Source organism: Mercenaria mercenaria, chromosome 1 (assembly GCF_021730395.1).
Source record: "Mercenaria mercenaria strain notata chromosome 1, MADL_Memer_1, whole genome shotgun sequence".
Taxonomy (NCBI): Eukaryota; Metazoa; Mollusca; class Bivalvia; order Venerida; family Veneridae; genus Mercenaria; species Mercenaria mercenaria.
The window spans coordinates 58,758,042-58,773,148 of record NC_069361.1 but is presented as its reverse complement, the minus strand read 5'-3'; the positions used below and the strand labels follow the sequence as shown (position 1 = coordinate 58,773,148).

Sequence of the window (15,107 nt, the reverse complement as noted above, 5' to 3'; positions counted from 1 at the left end):
TTTTTATGTTTCCACTATACAGAAATAGTGAAAAGTGACCAAGCCCTCTGGCGGCCATGTTTTTTGACAAATCAGAACTAGAACTGTCACAGGAGTGACGATTAATACCCCCACAATACGGCCTTGTCACAGAAGTATGGCAACCATAAACAAGATGGTACTAGGTTGCTCACCTGAGTAACACACCGTAACAGTGTAAACATGTTTTAACTAGTGATTTCTTGGAGACAAATATTCTGACTAATTTTCATGAAGATTGGACCAAAAAACATGGCCTCTTGTGTAAACAAGCATTTTCTTTGATGTGACCTAGTTTTCTACCACACATGACCCAGATTCGAACTTGTCCATTTCGTGAAAACAAACCATTCTGACAAACTTGCAGGATGATTGAAGCAAAAAGGTGGCCTCTAGAGTGTATACAAGCTTTTCCTTTAACTTGACCTAGTGACCTAGTTTTTGACCCCACGTGACTCAGATTTGAAATCATCCAAGACTTCACAATAACAAACATTCTGACAAAGTTTTATGAAGATAGAATAAAAAATGTGCCCCTTAGGGTGTAAACAAGCTTATTCTTTGATCTGACCTGGTGACCTAGTTTTTGATCCCAAATTACCCAGATAAAAATTCGTCCGAGATTTCATGCAGACAAACATTCTGTCCAAGTTTCATGCACATTAAATGAAAAATGCTGCCCCTGTTGCATCCACAAGGTTTTTTTTTTTTACTTTAACATGTGAGATAGTTTTTGACCCCAGAGTATCCAGATTCCAGCTTGAGGTAAAGAACATCATTTTGACCAAGTTTCATGAAGATAGGGTCACAACTGCGGCCTCTAGAGTGTGCACAAGTTTTCTATTGATCTAGCCTGGTGACCTAGTTTTTGATCCCACATGACCCAGTTTCAAAATTTACCTAGAAATCATCAAGACAAACATTCTGACCAAGTTTCATAAAGATTCAGTCACAGCTGTGGCCTCTAGTGTTCACAAGCTTTTCCTTCGATTTGACCAGATGACCTAGTTTTTGACCCCACATGACCCTGATTCGAACTTGACCTAGACAGTGTGCCCAATCACGTGATTGCGCTACGTCATTTTGAGCTTGAAAGTGAAAGTAGAAATTTAGATAAACCAAAGTTATAAATCAGGGTGTAAGTTTGTTTATTTAATGTATTGTGTTAATATCATGTACATGATTCGAGTCCTATTTGAAAGTGCTACCACCTGTACTATGATTTCCCCAACAAAACCTCATTTTAAAGCTATTCCTGTTCAACCACTTTCGACATTGTGCGCTCTGAGGTGTTTTCACTGCAAGTCAATTGAACAGGAATAGCATTAAAGGTTTTGGTGAGGAAATCGTAGTGCCTGAGGTATCATTTTGAATTAGGTTTCGAATCATGTGCATGATATTAACACAATAATTTATGTTGAATAAAAAAGTTACGCCCTGATTTATAATTTTTGTTTGCCTTTCCACTTTCACTTTCGAGCTCAAAATGATGTAGCGTGATCACATGATTGGGCACACTGCTAGAGATCATCAAGAAAAAGATTCTGACCAAGTTTCATAAAGATTGGGTTACAACTGTGGCCTCTAGAGTGTTCACGAGCTTTTCCTTTGATTTGACCTAGTGACCTAGTTTTTGACCCCGCATGACCCAGTTTCGAACTTGACTCATCAAGACAAACATTCTAAGTTTCATATAGATTTGGTCACAACTCGTCACCTCAACGCAACAAAGTCGTAACTCAGTTTTTTTGCAAAAATCACTTTTTAGCTTATTTGGTATTTTTAGGTATAAATACATATTATGTCAAAATATCAAAATTAAATACCTGATAAACATAGGAAAAAAAGATATTTGTCAAATTGTCGTATCTCAAATCTTATATATTCTTTCAGCGCAAAAAGGTAGTATCTCAAGTTACGACCTTATTGCACAAAAATAATCTATAATAGTAAGCACTTTGTTTTATGCAAAAAGGTTGTAACTCAAATTATGTTTATAAATAGTTGTCTAAATATAGATTGCTTATGAGCCTGGTATTTAATACATGTATTATAATCATGACTTTTGTAGTATGACATCACTTATCTGTGATGTAATCGTTATCACGATGTCATAGAAATTTTGGTCATACAATTTTTGCCTGCAGAATATATATAATATATGTCATATTCTATATAGAAGCTTTTGAAATACTACCAGGCGCGTAGTGTGGCATACTCAATTACTCACTTGAGTAAACTTTAAAATTTATTTAAAAACCCAAAAACGAAAAAAGCTAATTTTTCAAAAAAAGACAATAAAAATTAAAGGCTAAGGGGGGTTAAGCATTCACTAGGTCTACATTTGTGTTACTGCTTTTTTTTTATTAGAAACTTCAGTTAAAGTTGTATACAAATTGAAACACCCCATGTTCGTAATTCAGTCATGTACACTACTGCATAACATTGTCTTCACGCTCTATTTGAAAAATAGATTCGCAGTCCATACTAAGTATCCGAATGGAATGTTTACATGCCACGAAATTCAAAATGACGAACGCTAATGATCCTCAATACTAAGACATTTTTGATCCGGGCGTTGAAAAGAACGATGGAGTGAAAACTCATATGTTGACAACAAAATCGGAATCTGCACACAAATACACATTCCCAAGCAGGTAATGTCAAGTATTCTAGAATTTCTACAAATAAACATGTACTTACAGCCTAAATCAATCATGTACCCTACTCTGACTCTTAGTTCTCCTGGTAAAAACATCTTAGTATAAGATGTAAGTACAGAATGTCATAAAATGCGTTTTAGTGTATAGATCTACTTCTACCAATCTAGATCTAAATATATAATTAAAGATTAGAATGGTTTTATTAATTCGTTTTGTTTACAAATTTCAGAATAGATATAGAGTGTAGATCTATTTTTAAAGAATTTTAGATTTGAAACTTGATTACTGATTGACAGATTATTGACATGCGAATGATTTGTTTTTACTAACTTTACAAAACTTATTTCGTTTAGTATGCTGTACTCGAGGTAAATTGTTCTAATTATAAATATCTAAATTTAAATAAGCATGTATATATACTCTTCCATGGCGCAATCGGTATTATACATTGCCGCGGCGGCCCGGTTTCCACTCCCGACGCAGTCACCTTCCCCGCCCCCCCCCCTATTTTTCTTCTTTATTTGTCATTTTAGATGGTTTACAAACACAAAATCGTATTAAAATCTTAATAATATGACCAAACTTTAAATTCAAAGAAAGATCTTTTAACCCGGTCAGTAGATCTTTGTGGCTAATGCCAGTATACATGCACTGAAAGATGAACTGAAGGCAGTTCATTGCTATTCAGATGGTAGCGACTTTATCCTGACTTTGAAATAATAATTAACACCAACTGATGAAAAGTTCGTCCACAATATTTTAAGCGGATATTTCACTCAGAAATGTTTGATATTCAGTGATCTTTTATTATTTCATGAATGTCTGTTTTTATGGGATTATTTTTTAAAGACATAGATCTACCAAGACCTAATTAATGATCTACATTTTGATAAAAAATTATGGCCTTTTTTCGACTTAGAAGGTTAAGGTTTTGTATGTAAGCTGGTATCTCAGTACTCACTTATGGGAATGAATTGAAACTAATTACACGCTTGTTCACTGTCATGATCTCTCTGTCATGATCTGACATGCACTAGGCAGGTTCCATAACTTTTTTTTTTTTTCAAAATTATGCCCCTTTTTCCACATAGAATTTTTTTGCTTAAGTTTTTGTATGTAAGCTGGTATCTCAGTACTCACTAATGGAAATGGATTGAAACTTCACACACTAAAGTCTTGTCCACTTCATAAGCTGATATGCACTGTGCAGGTTCCATAATCCTGTTTTGCATTTTTACAAGATTATTCCCCTTTTCCGACTTTCGTCTTCATTCAAATGACAAGGCTGTTGAGGCATTGCTGTCCTCCAACAGCTCTTGTTTACAATTCCAGTGTATTGCCATATCAATTTGATTATAAAAATTATGTTTCTTGCCATTTTCCTGCCAGATTTCTTCCAGACACTGGAAACAAGCTGACAATATTGTCAGTGTGTTTACATGCTGATTGTTATGAGCCAGTTTATTGTCATATAGTTTGAAGGTTATTCCAAGAAACTGGAAATAATATGGAAATAGTGTCCATGTTATTTTCAGCTTGACTTTTTTTCTTGGAAGTGTGTTTCCCTGTAGTAGTCAGATTATTTCCAGTTACCTTTTTTTTGACAGACTGTTACCAGATCATTGACAGCTTGTTTCCATATTTCATTTTCGTAAGGGACTGAAAAACCAAGTAGGGGCCGAAAAAAAAACAAGAAATCCTGATAATTGGAAAAGAAACCTTGCAAAAAAAAATGTAAAAATGAGGGGAAAAGTTATGTTGATCGTTTTGGTAAGTGTAGGAGGGAAAAAGTAAATACCCATACCCATAAATACTTAGGAAAGGGGCATACTCAGAGTGAAGGGGACTCAATTCATTACACCATAGAAAGAGCTACCTCTGATAGAAAACCAATTTACTCCACTCCAGAGTGGTCTGCTACTGTGCACATGGCACACATTAAACACCCATACATTGTTAAAGAAATGTCTTAGACGGATTTCTTTGATTTTAAAAGCATGTCAACTGTTACCAAAAATGTTGATATTAACACTGACAGAGAAAAATTATACTGGAATTCCATTAAAATACTCAGAGACTGAATTCAGATAGTCCAAATATTTTTGAATACCAAACTGACTATTCAGGTGAGACACATTATGTGAGTTTGTTTCAGAATTTACGTTTGAGGGAAATTCCAACACCTAAGGTCCTTGCAGTTTACAACTTAAGCAGTTGCGTTCAGAATTCATAAAAATTCCATGGCAGAAGTATGTGGACTTGGTTACTTCATGTAGAAAAAACATCATTCCAAGTATGCATCATACATTTTACTTGTTCCTTTCACATGAGGAAAAGTAAAGGAATTTCTAACCAAAATTCTGTTTTTTGTATGCATTACAGGTCTTGGTTTATCAGATGTAAACCTCAGTAAATGTACAGTTCAGTACATTGTTACAATTTTGAATTATTAATTCATGATATAGATTGTTTTTGAAAACATTCAAGTTTTATCAAATTTGTCATGACAAGTAAGAAACTGAATAACCCCAATAACTGAATAAAAATTATTGCTAGACTTAAAAAGTTTTTATTACCTGTCTTACCTTGTGCATACCTGTATTGGGCAAAGATATTTCAATACCTGTTTGAAAAAACAAACAAAATGTTTTATCTAAAGAAAGTTTGATTTATTTAAAAAAAATTCTCTGAAGATGTGCATAATTATAATGTTATGTAATTTTATTAAAGATTTTGAAACACAAAAGTGTAATTTTGAAAGAATTTGAATATAGATATTTTATTATTATAATAAAGTGGCTTTTTTTAATACAATTATTTCTCATGTGTAAGTCACCAGGATATTTTACAGATATTTTTGTTAAATATGTTTTATTGACGTTAAAATATCTAAACATCTAATGAAATGTAATGACTTACGACCTTGTTGCACAAAAAAATATCATGAATTATACACAGTTTTAGTGCAACAAGGTCGTAACTCAAAATATTCACAAAATTGCATTCCTGAATTATGTTTCAATTATACTGAAGTACTTGCTTTATTTATTTTTCTGTTGCAAAATAAATTTCAAAAAGTTGCTTAGTAATTATTATTTTTCTTTAAAATAAGATGTTTTTTGTCTGTACTGAAAAGTTTACAGAAACTGAGTTACGACTTTGTTGCGTTGAGGTGACGAACTGTGGCCTCTAGAGTGTTCACAAGGCAAATGTTGATGGATGATGCACGAAGGACAATGACCGGTTACAAGTGAGCTAAAAAGAAGTTACAATTTAAGTTGTTAAACTTGGTGAAAAAACTGAAACGAGTGTTTGCGAAAGAGCCTAGTGTTGTAATTAGACAATGATTTCAGTTATTATACAGTTAATCACATAAATATTTTGTTTTAATAGCATAAAAAATATTTAAGGTTGGAAATTATCGATAGGGACAAGTGCAAAAAATTAGACGTGGCCATGGTTGATAACTATGTGAAAAATTTGTGGTTTGTAGCCAATGTCAAAGTCGAACTTGCCTGTGTATCAAAAATTATTTAAATCTGTCAACCCTTTCACGAAACTGGAAACCATGAGCTTGGCAAATTTTAAGTTGGAAAGGAGCCATAACTACGTCAAAAAATGGTGGTTTGTAGGCAAAGTCAAACTTGACCTGTATTTTATGATGTTAAGACCGGTGTACCAAAATTTATTTAAATTGTCAAGCCTTTCATGAGTTATTGTCCGGTAACCATGAAAACCAACAGATCAATAGACAGATCGACAAACTCACTCCTATATATGCACGCCCCCCCCACTCCCCCTCCCCCACAAAAAAACCAACTTTGTTTGTGGGAGTATAATGATTTGACCAATCTTTGTAAAAAGTCACACAAGGACAATTTGTATAAATTATTTTAAAATCGGGCCAGCAGTTTCGTACTAGAAGTTTTTACGTTATACATACAGGTAAAATGACCACACCCTCTGGTGGCAATGTTTTTTTGATGAATCGGAATAATTTGTATGATCTTTATACAAGGTTACATAAGAACCATTTATTTCAAAATTGGACCACTGATCTGGGAGATGTCATTTGAAGAGTTTTCTATTTTTAACTCTGACGCGACCATCAGAAAATAGAAATAACGCCTGACCAACTTTGCTAAATAAATAAATAATTATGTAGATAGATAGATAGATAGATAGATAGATAGATCTTTATTTTTCCTCCAATATTGAAGATTTTAACATATGTACAAACAGAGAAAATATATACATTACATACAGTTTACTATACATGTATCAATGAAAATACGGAATAACATTAAATGAAAAAAAAAAATAAAAAAAAATAAATAAAGAAAGAAAGTTGGCAGCCCAATCATATTCAGCCTAATTAATTAACATGAAATTGTCTAGTAGCGAAACCGAAAACAAAACTAGAACAATTTAGCTTTTGTCATCAATTAAACTAAAAATCAAAACAACACTCAAGGAAAGTGCAAATGGGCAAAACTTTTATATGGATGGCGTCCAATAGCTATATTTGACTAATTCCAAAACGAAAGATAACTAGTACAAGAATAGCACTTAAACTACCAAAACTGTACCTACAAAAAAAAGAAAATGTATCCTTTTTGACTGCAATTAAATTCTTTAGAAAAGAACTTTTTTATATGTAATCTAAGCTGGACAATATTTCAAACCCAACATTTAAATATAAAACTTGACAAAGTTGAATATTGCCAACAATATAAATAGGAGCACGGGTTTCTCTTTATATCAGTCATGATATGCCTTAACAAAACCTGTTCACATGGAAACCATGTGCTCCGCCCCGCATTCAAAACGTGCCAGCTCGGAATGAAAGATATGCTGGCTCATCAGATATTTTGAATTATAACTACTCCGTAAACATTTTACAAAGTACTTTCAGCATCCTGAAATTTTCAAATTGCAAATGTTCATTAAGTTTTAATGCTACAGTTATCAAATCAACACACTGTTCATAAGGCTTTAACTTGATGAAATGTTTGTACGTTTGTATGTCGCAAAGTTCAAACCAAGCCAGCAATAATTGCTTGTACAAATCGTGATTTCTTAGGCAATTACATACTGTGTGCTCAATAATATTTTCACAGAATAAAATACACTTGCGGCATTGTGTTGGAAAAGACCTTGAGACAATATAACCTAAAATTCGCACAGCAGTTTTACATAAGGGCATTAACTCTTGCCTTTTTCTGCACACCGACCAGAGAATACACGGGTTGTTTGTAGTCAACAGGTTAGTAGTTACTGGAATTTCACTGACTGTGCTGATGCGAGATAGTCTTTGTACATGGTTCACAAGTGTGACATTCTGGTATACTATTTTCTTCCACGGAGCTTTTGCAGGGAATAAGCCAGAGAGTACATACCTTTCAAGTACATATAATAAACCATACTTTTGTAATATTCGATGAATATCAGCAATAAATCCCTCATGCTGTGAGTATTCACTAATGTATCTGATTAGTCTGTTTATGAACACTTTTTTAGCTAAATATTTATTAGGTAGTCTACACAACTGGCCGAAAAATTGTAATTTGCGAGCATCAATGATCCCTTCAATACTATCTACATTAATTGCGCACAGCGAAAAATCTGTACTAGTGCTTGCATTAAGTCATTGTGCGAGTTTGGTGCAAAACCGGTGAGAAATTTCCAATTTTAAAATATCACAATGAGTTATGATAGACCACAATTCACAGCCATACAAAGCTCTAGGTAACACTACTGACGAGTATATAGTTCTTGTAGAAATTGGATTCAGTGAACTTGGGTGTAATCCACTATGAAAAATTCATAAGAGAGTTCCACGGAGTTTAGTGCACGCCTCTTCTATCATTTTACCAGTAGAAAGATATCTGTCACATATCATCCCTAAGTGTTTATAGTCATCGACCTCTGTTACAGTATATCTGCCTAATTTCCATAGTCTATCATTTCTTCTATTACCGCATTCATTGAATACTATAACAGCACACTTATCGCAATTCTATTCAAACCTCCATTTACACGAGTAATTATAACATATTTCCATCATTTTGTTTAAACCCTTTTTTGATAATGACACAAGAATCATGTCGTCTGCAACAGTTGGGGAGCTCATGTTGTAGTTATACATACAGTATCCAAGTCCACTTGATTCTAGTTCTTTGATTAATCCATCAATAAACAGTATGTATAAAAGAGGTGAACTTTTCCCGCCTTGACGGGTGCCTTGAAGTACACGTAAAGAATCAGACTTTAACCCTTGGTAAAGCACACAGCTTGTAACATTTTCATACATATTGGCAAATGCTGAAAAACACATATCATTTACAAGTGGTCTGAGTTTGTAGAGTAAACCAGAAGTCCAGACCCTGTCGAATGCTTGGCGACAATCAAGGAAGCAAATGTAAAGCTTGGAACCAAGTTCTTTGGCATGTAGCACACTTCCTCTTACCACAAAGGACGTCATCAGACAACCAAGGTTTTATGAAATCCGACTTGTTGGGGACTGAGTTCATTTGCTATGTTTTCTTTGCATCTGTTCATTACCACAAGTTCATATATTTTCAAAATAACAGACGTAAGTGAGATAGACCTGTAAGAATTTGGATTATCTTTTCCCTTTTTTAGGCTTTGGAAGTGGTTATAATTAAACCCCGCTTCATTTTTGAAGGAATATAACCCGTTCTCAGCATCCATGTATACATGTTAGACAATACAGGAGACAGAATATTAGATGCAAACAATAAATGTTCATAACATATGCCATCTTCACCGCAGGCTTTATTGCGAGGACATGACTTAATTAACAACTCGACCTCTTCAGAAGCTACATACGCTGTAGGGTCAGGTCTAGAATTTCCAACTAACGAATCAACACTGTCTGAAACAATATTTTTCCACGAATCATCAAAATTTACAGATTGTGAGGGAGAATACAGGTCTTTGAAATAAAGTCCCCATTGTTCAGTCAACTTTTCCCTATCTCTGAAAATTGTTCCATTAAAATTGATACTTGCACCAAGGCAACTGTTTGCTTGATTTCGGCGTGATTTCACCAACTTCCAAAACCGATTTGAGTCAACTTCGGCTGTTCTGTCTATTTCAGCATTCATATCACATATGAATTTATTTGCAAAAAATCTATGCAGTCGTCGAAATTTCGCTTTCGCTTGCTTATACGCACGTATTCATCGTATATGACAGAACGCGTCTCCCTGCACGACACCAAATTGATCGCGCCTTTGTTTCTTTTCAGAATGAACAATCGACAGTTCCTCATTCCAATAGGTTTTAAAAATCTTTGAACTTGGTTTTGGGTAGTATTTTATTTGCGCTAGAACAAATTGCTCAATAAGGTATCATAAATTTCATCAATATCACTTTGACTTAAACACGAGTCGTGATGATTCAAACAAGTGTGAACAATTGCTCGAAGTAGTTTGATAAACTCTCAAATGTTCACTTTTCCCCTTTTTTCCAGTTAACTTTACTTGAAATGTCCGCAGTAGTCACTGAAGGTATCGTCAACCCTTTGTACGTGTTATTTGGTATGTACAAAGACGAAATGACTGGTCGGGTCTTGATACATTTAAACAAGAACGTCAACAATTTCTGAACTTAACACATGGTCAGATAGTTCTATTGGCATGCAAATTTTAATCTATTAATGTACTATATCTACCATCATATGTCCCCAAAAGAATGTTGTGCACCTTTACAAAAGGCATCGTATTGATTGCTAACATGTTTGTACCTGACAAAAGTTTACAAAATAATTTATCTCTCGAAAATTACTTTTGCGTTCACATTTGGAGTTAAAGCCCCCCCATAAAAAACAACTATACCTTGCTCAAAATATACCTGGTAAAAAATCATAAAATTTATCTACATATTTCCCTGTAAAAAGAAATACTATGGTTTGGCAAGGGAAATAAATCTGAAATAAACAGAATTGTTGTGTGCATACTGATATTGTATACAATAAGTCTATCGTCCTCAAACTGCAATAGTGAGACTAATTATTTATCTTCGTTTGCCATAAATGGGCTACACCACCTTTGCCTACGGGGTTTCTAGCGTTAAGTTTAAAACTCGCTATTACATTTTACTACATGATTATAATCGCTCGAAATGCAATTTAAAAAGTGTTTGTTTTCTTCTTTGAGCCAGTGTTCTGAAATACCTGCAATTAAAATACGTCTTTTGATTAAGATTTCACACAAATAAGATGCACTATCTTACACCTGTTACATTCCAAGTCATTAAGTTGATTAGAAGCCATGAAAAACTGAAATGTGCACTTATTGAGAGTTTTAGTTAATTGCGATGACAGTGGTTCCCCTCTGTTGTACCCCTCTCGTCTCTCTCTCGGGATTTCGACTTAAACACCCCGCTCGTGTAAGAATGTTCATGCGGGCCAGTCTCGCTGCGCGCGTTATGTCTTGCTCGAGCATCACGTGACATCCAGGGTTTAACAACAATGCCGTCATGTGGCCAGAACTCTCGTGATAGCACAGAATCAGCGTTCTCATTGTCGTAAACATGGAGTCACAGAATACAGTGACCTTCCCAGTTTCTACATGGATATTTTCGAATGACGGTCACTTTCGGTCCCTTTCTATTAATATAATGTTTTAGATGGTCTAAGTTCACAGTCTCACGGAAACCACCAATAAAAAAGTGTTTAGTTCTCCGTCTGGCTGATTAAAGCTTAAAATCTCTATTATTATCGTCTGCACAAACATATTCGTCACAAAAGGATTCAATCGATTGCTCGTCAGTAACTTGAACTGACACGTCACGTTTCACGTCTGCTACGTGGTCGGTATTACCATCCGAGGCATATTCATCCGTGCGCACTGATTTCTCACACGTCAGGACGACGTCAGTGCTTATCTTTCGGTTGATGTCTGAACTTTGACCCGCATTCGTAATACTGGCACTATTGGCGGCTCCACATAGAAAATTTTCTAGATCGTCGATCGTTGCTTCTGAAGTACTCGCAACCTGTTTGAATGGCACGCGAACATTACCGAAGGTTTCTCGTCAGTAACGTTTGCAGTGAAGGTCATAATGGGATGTGCCGGACTTGATGTCAATGCTGCGGCATGTTCTGCAAAGGGTATTTGCACAGGACTCTGCACTGAACTTGATTCTTGCACTGCATTTTGTTCCATCGCTATTTGTACTACATGTATGTTTTCACCGTCCAAGAAACGTTCCAAGTCTATCACACGTTTCAGAATACATTTTAAGTTAAATGATAAGGCACCATTACACGTAACAATTTCGTGCAGTGACGACTTCATCCAACTCACACTGTCAGTATCTGTATTTTTTATACCTAAAATATCTGATTTAATCAATTTAACGTTGTCTGAAACAACTTTAACTTGATCAGACCAAAGTTTTTCACTGACGTGCAAAGACTGTTTAAGCATAAGAATATCAGCTTGCATTGAAGACAACTGGTCCTTCATCAGTTTAACTTCAGATTGGCACTGACAGCTAGCGCTATTGTTCCTATACGTTGCTGAAATGGTACTATTGTCTTTATGTGTGGTTATCTCCTGTGGTGCAGGCAGTAATGTTGTCGTCGGTGTCGCCGGCACATGCGACGTTAAACGCCGTCTCGAGGTACTGTGAAGAAAATCAAGATTCTGCCTGAAAATGAAATTCATCTTTTAAAAGATCTGTGGGATCTATGTGTGCAAACGAGTGGAACCGTTTGAACAAGTTTAGAAAATTTAATTAAGAAGTTACTTTTACCACCCTCATAGTTCATTAAAATAATGTATTGTCTTATATTTAAAGGTAAATCATTAGGAAAAAATGTGGATCAAACAGTAACAAATAAGAAAATAAAAAGTTCTACCAGAAACTTTTGTGTAAAGACAGCACCTTCATTTTACTACTAATATGTGGCAGTTGACCTCAGTACAATCGACATACTAATAAACTTTGATAATGTAGCAGTTCAGTCCAGTAAGTCCAGGGGTGTTCAAAGATAATCCGTCATAGATCTATTGTAAAGCAAATATTGGATTTACCTGTATTGGAAAATAAACAGTGTCAATTGATTTTAGGTCAACTGCCATATTATCAAAGTTTATTAGTACTCCCACATGATAATTTAAACGACAGCATGTTTATATTATCCTTCCATTGTTATGATTCTCATGCATCGCTGAACTCTAAAAGGTTGTCAATGATAGAAGTTATAAGTACCGCACAGTATTATGGCGTTTTTATTTTTAGCAACATGTAAATAAACAATCAGTACTTAGCAATCTCTTTTAAGGAAATATATTGAAGGTAATTTCAATAGTTGACTTGATGGCCCAGTAGGTTGAGTGAATAGACTTGAAATTATATTTTGTAGTAATATTTTTGATGGTTCGAACCTTGCATTTGTCATTTTTTTTATTTTGCATTTTATTTATATACTTTGCGTAAGTTTGTTTTTCTCTGATTTCTAATTTATTCACGAAAGCCTCAAAAACATGTTAAATCATATTAAAGATGAAGCATATTTAAACATGATTACGTGTTAATAATGACATATATAAGTTAGTGAATAAGTTAGTACTAGATTAACAAACTTTTGTTGTTTACGTTGAATCGTATTGAAAAAAAAAGAAATTAAATAAAATTTTCAAATATTTTTACGGGTCCGGGAATCGAACTCCCGACGAAAAAGTATGAGACGAATACCAAATACCGCTAGGCCAACAAAGAATTACTAATTGTAGCGTAAACATTGTGTTTTGACTTAAATTTATGCTATTGTTTTGTTTGTTTACATTTCAAAGCGCCTTATCACTGTGCGATACCTATAAGTGCATACTGGAATGTTATACAAAAATATTTTCTGTATTGAAACGTTTTAATGAAGAAACGACAGCATGTTTATATTATCCTTCCACTGTTATGATTCTCATGCATCGCTGAACTCAAAAAGGTTGTCAATGATAGAAGTTGAGTGCATACTGTAATGTTATGCAAAAATATTTTCTGTATTGAAACGTTTTAATGAAGAAAAATTCTCATTTGTATAGCCAACATTTTTTCCCCAAGTGTAAAACACTGTAAAAATCTAAGATTTATGGATGCAATATATGTAAATGGAGAGAGAAGCAACATGTGCTTTTCAAAAAGTCCATGCCTGCTAATTTGGACCCCTATTTTTTATAGTTTGATGTACTCAGACTGTTGTACAGGAAGTACATTGGAATCTGACATCAAAACAAAACCGTTTTAAGTTTTCCCACAAATTATTTTATGACAATATTTGCAAAATTCATGTTAAATTTAAAAAAAAAAAAAAACTGGTGAAATTAAAGAAAGTAAAATACTCCCTGTGGGGTTCGAACTCCCGACCTCTTGAACGTGAAGCGGGAATGCTTACCTTTAAGCTACAGCGGAACAGTGACGTCATAGTGTATAAACATATGTAATATAACAAATTTCAATCTCGGCGGCATACGTTGAAATTTATGTAAATATATCGGGCACTATTTTTTTTATTACCAAATACTCATTTACATTGTTATTCACAGCTCAAAAGAATAAGCGGGTCGTTTTAATTATCCATAAACTGCAAGCGTCTATTGACTCCTATTAAAACAAACAAAATACTGTTGGTTTAAACATATTTTATTAGCGAGGTACATAATTTACAAAATGTATACAATCTAACAAATTCAGAAAAACGCTTAGGATAGGATCGATACTGTTAAAGTATGGAACTATTTTATTCCAATGGAGTTTCGAAATCACAGGAGTGATAAAAAAATTGAATAAGAATTTTTCCCGTATATATATATATATTTATTGGGAGGGTGGGGGGAGTGTTTGCACTGGCCGGTATGTCTTCGACAACTGTCCAAAAATAATATGACTTACCTAGATAGTAACCTACAGTAAAATACCTATCGTTCTAGGTTGCCAGAGAGTGAGCAAAACTCGTGAGTTATGCAGGGTTTAAAACATAGGAAGTATAAGAAAACCTCACTAGGACCACATGAATTGCTCAAGTTATCTAGGATGCTCAAGCCACTGATATTCCAGTAAACCATGTTTCTGTGTGTTTTATTCTGAAGGGCTTATTAAACACCGCAAACATATTTTGAAAATAGTTTCAGTTTAAATTTTTCCCAAACAATAACTTAAAATAGGTTTTAATTCATCTTATACACATGAAAATAGTATCTGCGCATCATTAAGTGTTTGCAAATGAACCTCTTATTCGAATATACAGATATACAACCATAAATAACAGAACAGATACAACACTACTGAAAATGCTGACTCGGTGATGGCTGTAACTCTTTAAGTATGGACTTGCTTCAAGTAATCACTTTATAAAAAAAATTTAATGACTATTCATGTGATAGGATACTAAACTGC

The 15,107-nt window shown here is 34.3% G+C and overlaps 1 protein-coding gene across 1 annotated transcript in view; it reads right to left on the bottom strand.

The window, feature by feature from the left end:
• Positions 1-11,130: 11,130 nt before the first annotated feature.
• LOC123536425 (uncharacterized) overlaps positions 11,131-15,107 on the bottom strand; it is a 219,690-nt gene continuing 215,713 nt past the window's right edge. Inside the window, exon 6 of the mRNA XM_053548923.1 lies at positions 11,131-12,362. Coding sequence (XP_053404898.1) covers positions 11,669-12,362 — 694 coding nt within the window. The 3' untranslated portion in view covers positions 11,131-11,668. The remainder of the gene's footprint in view (positions 12,363-15,107) is intronic.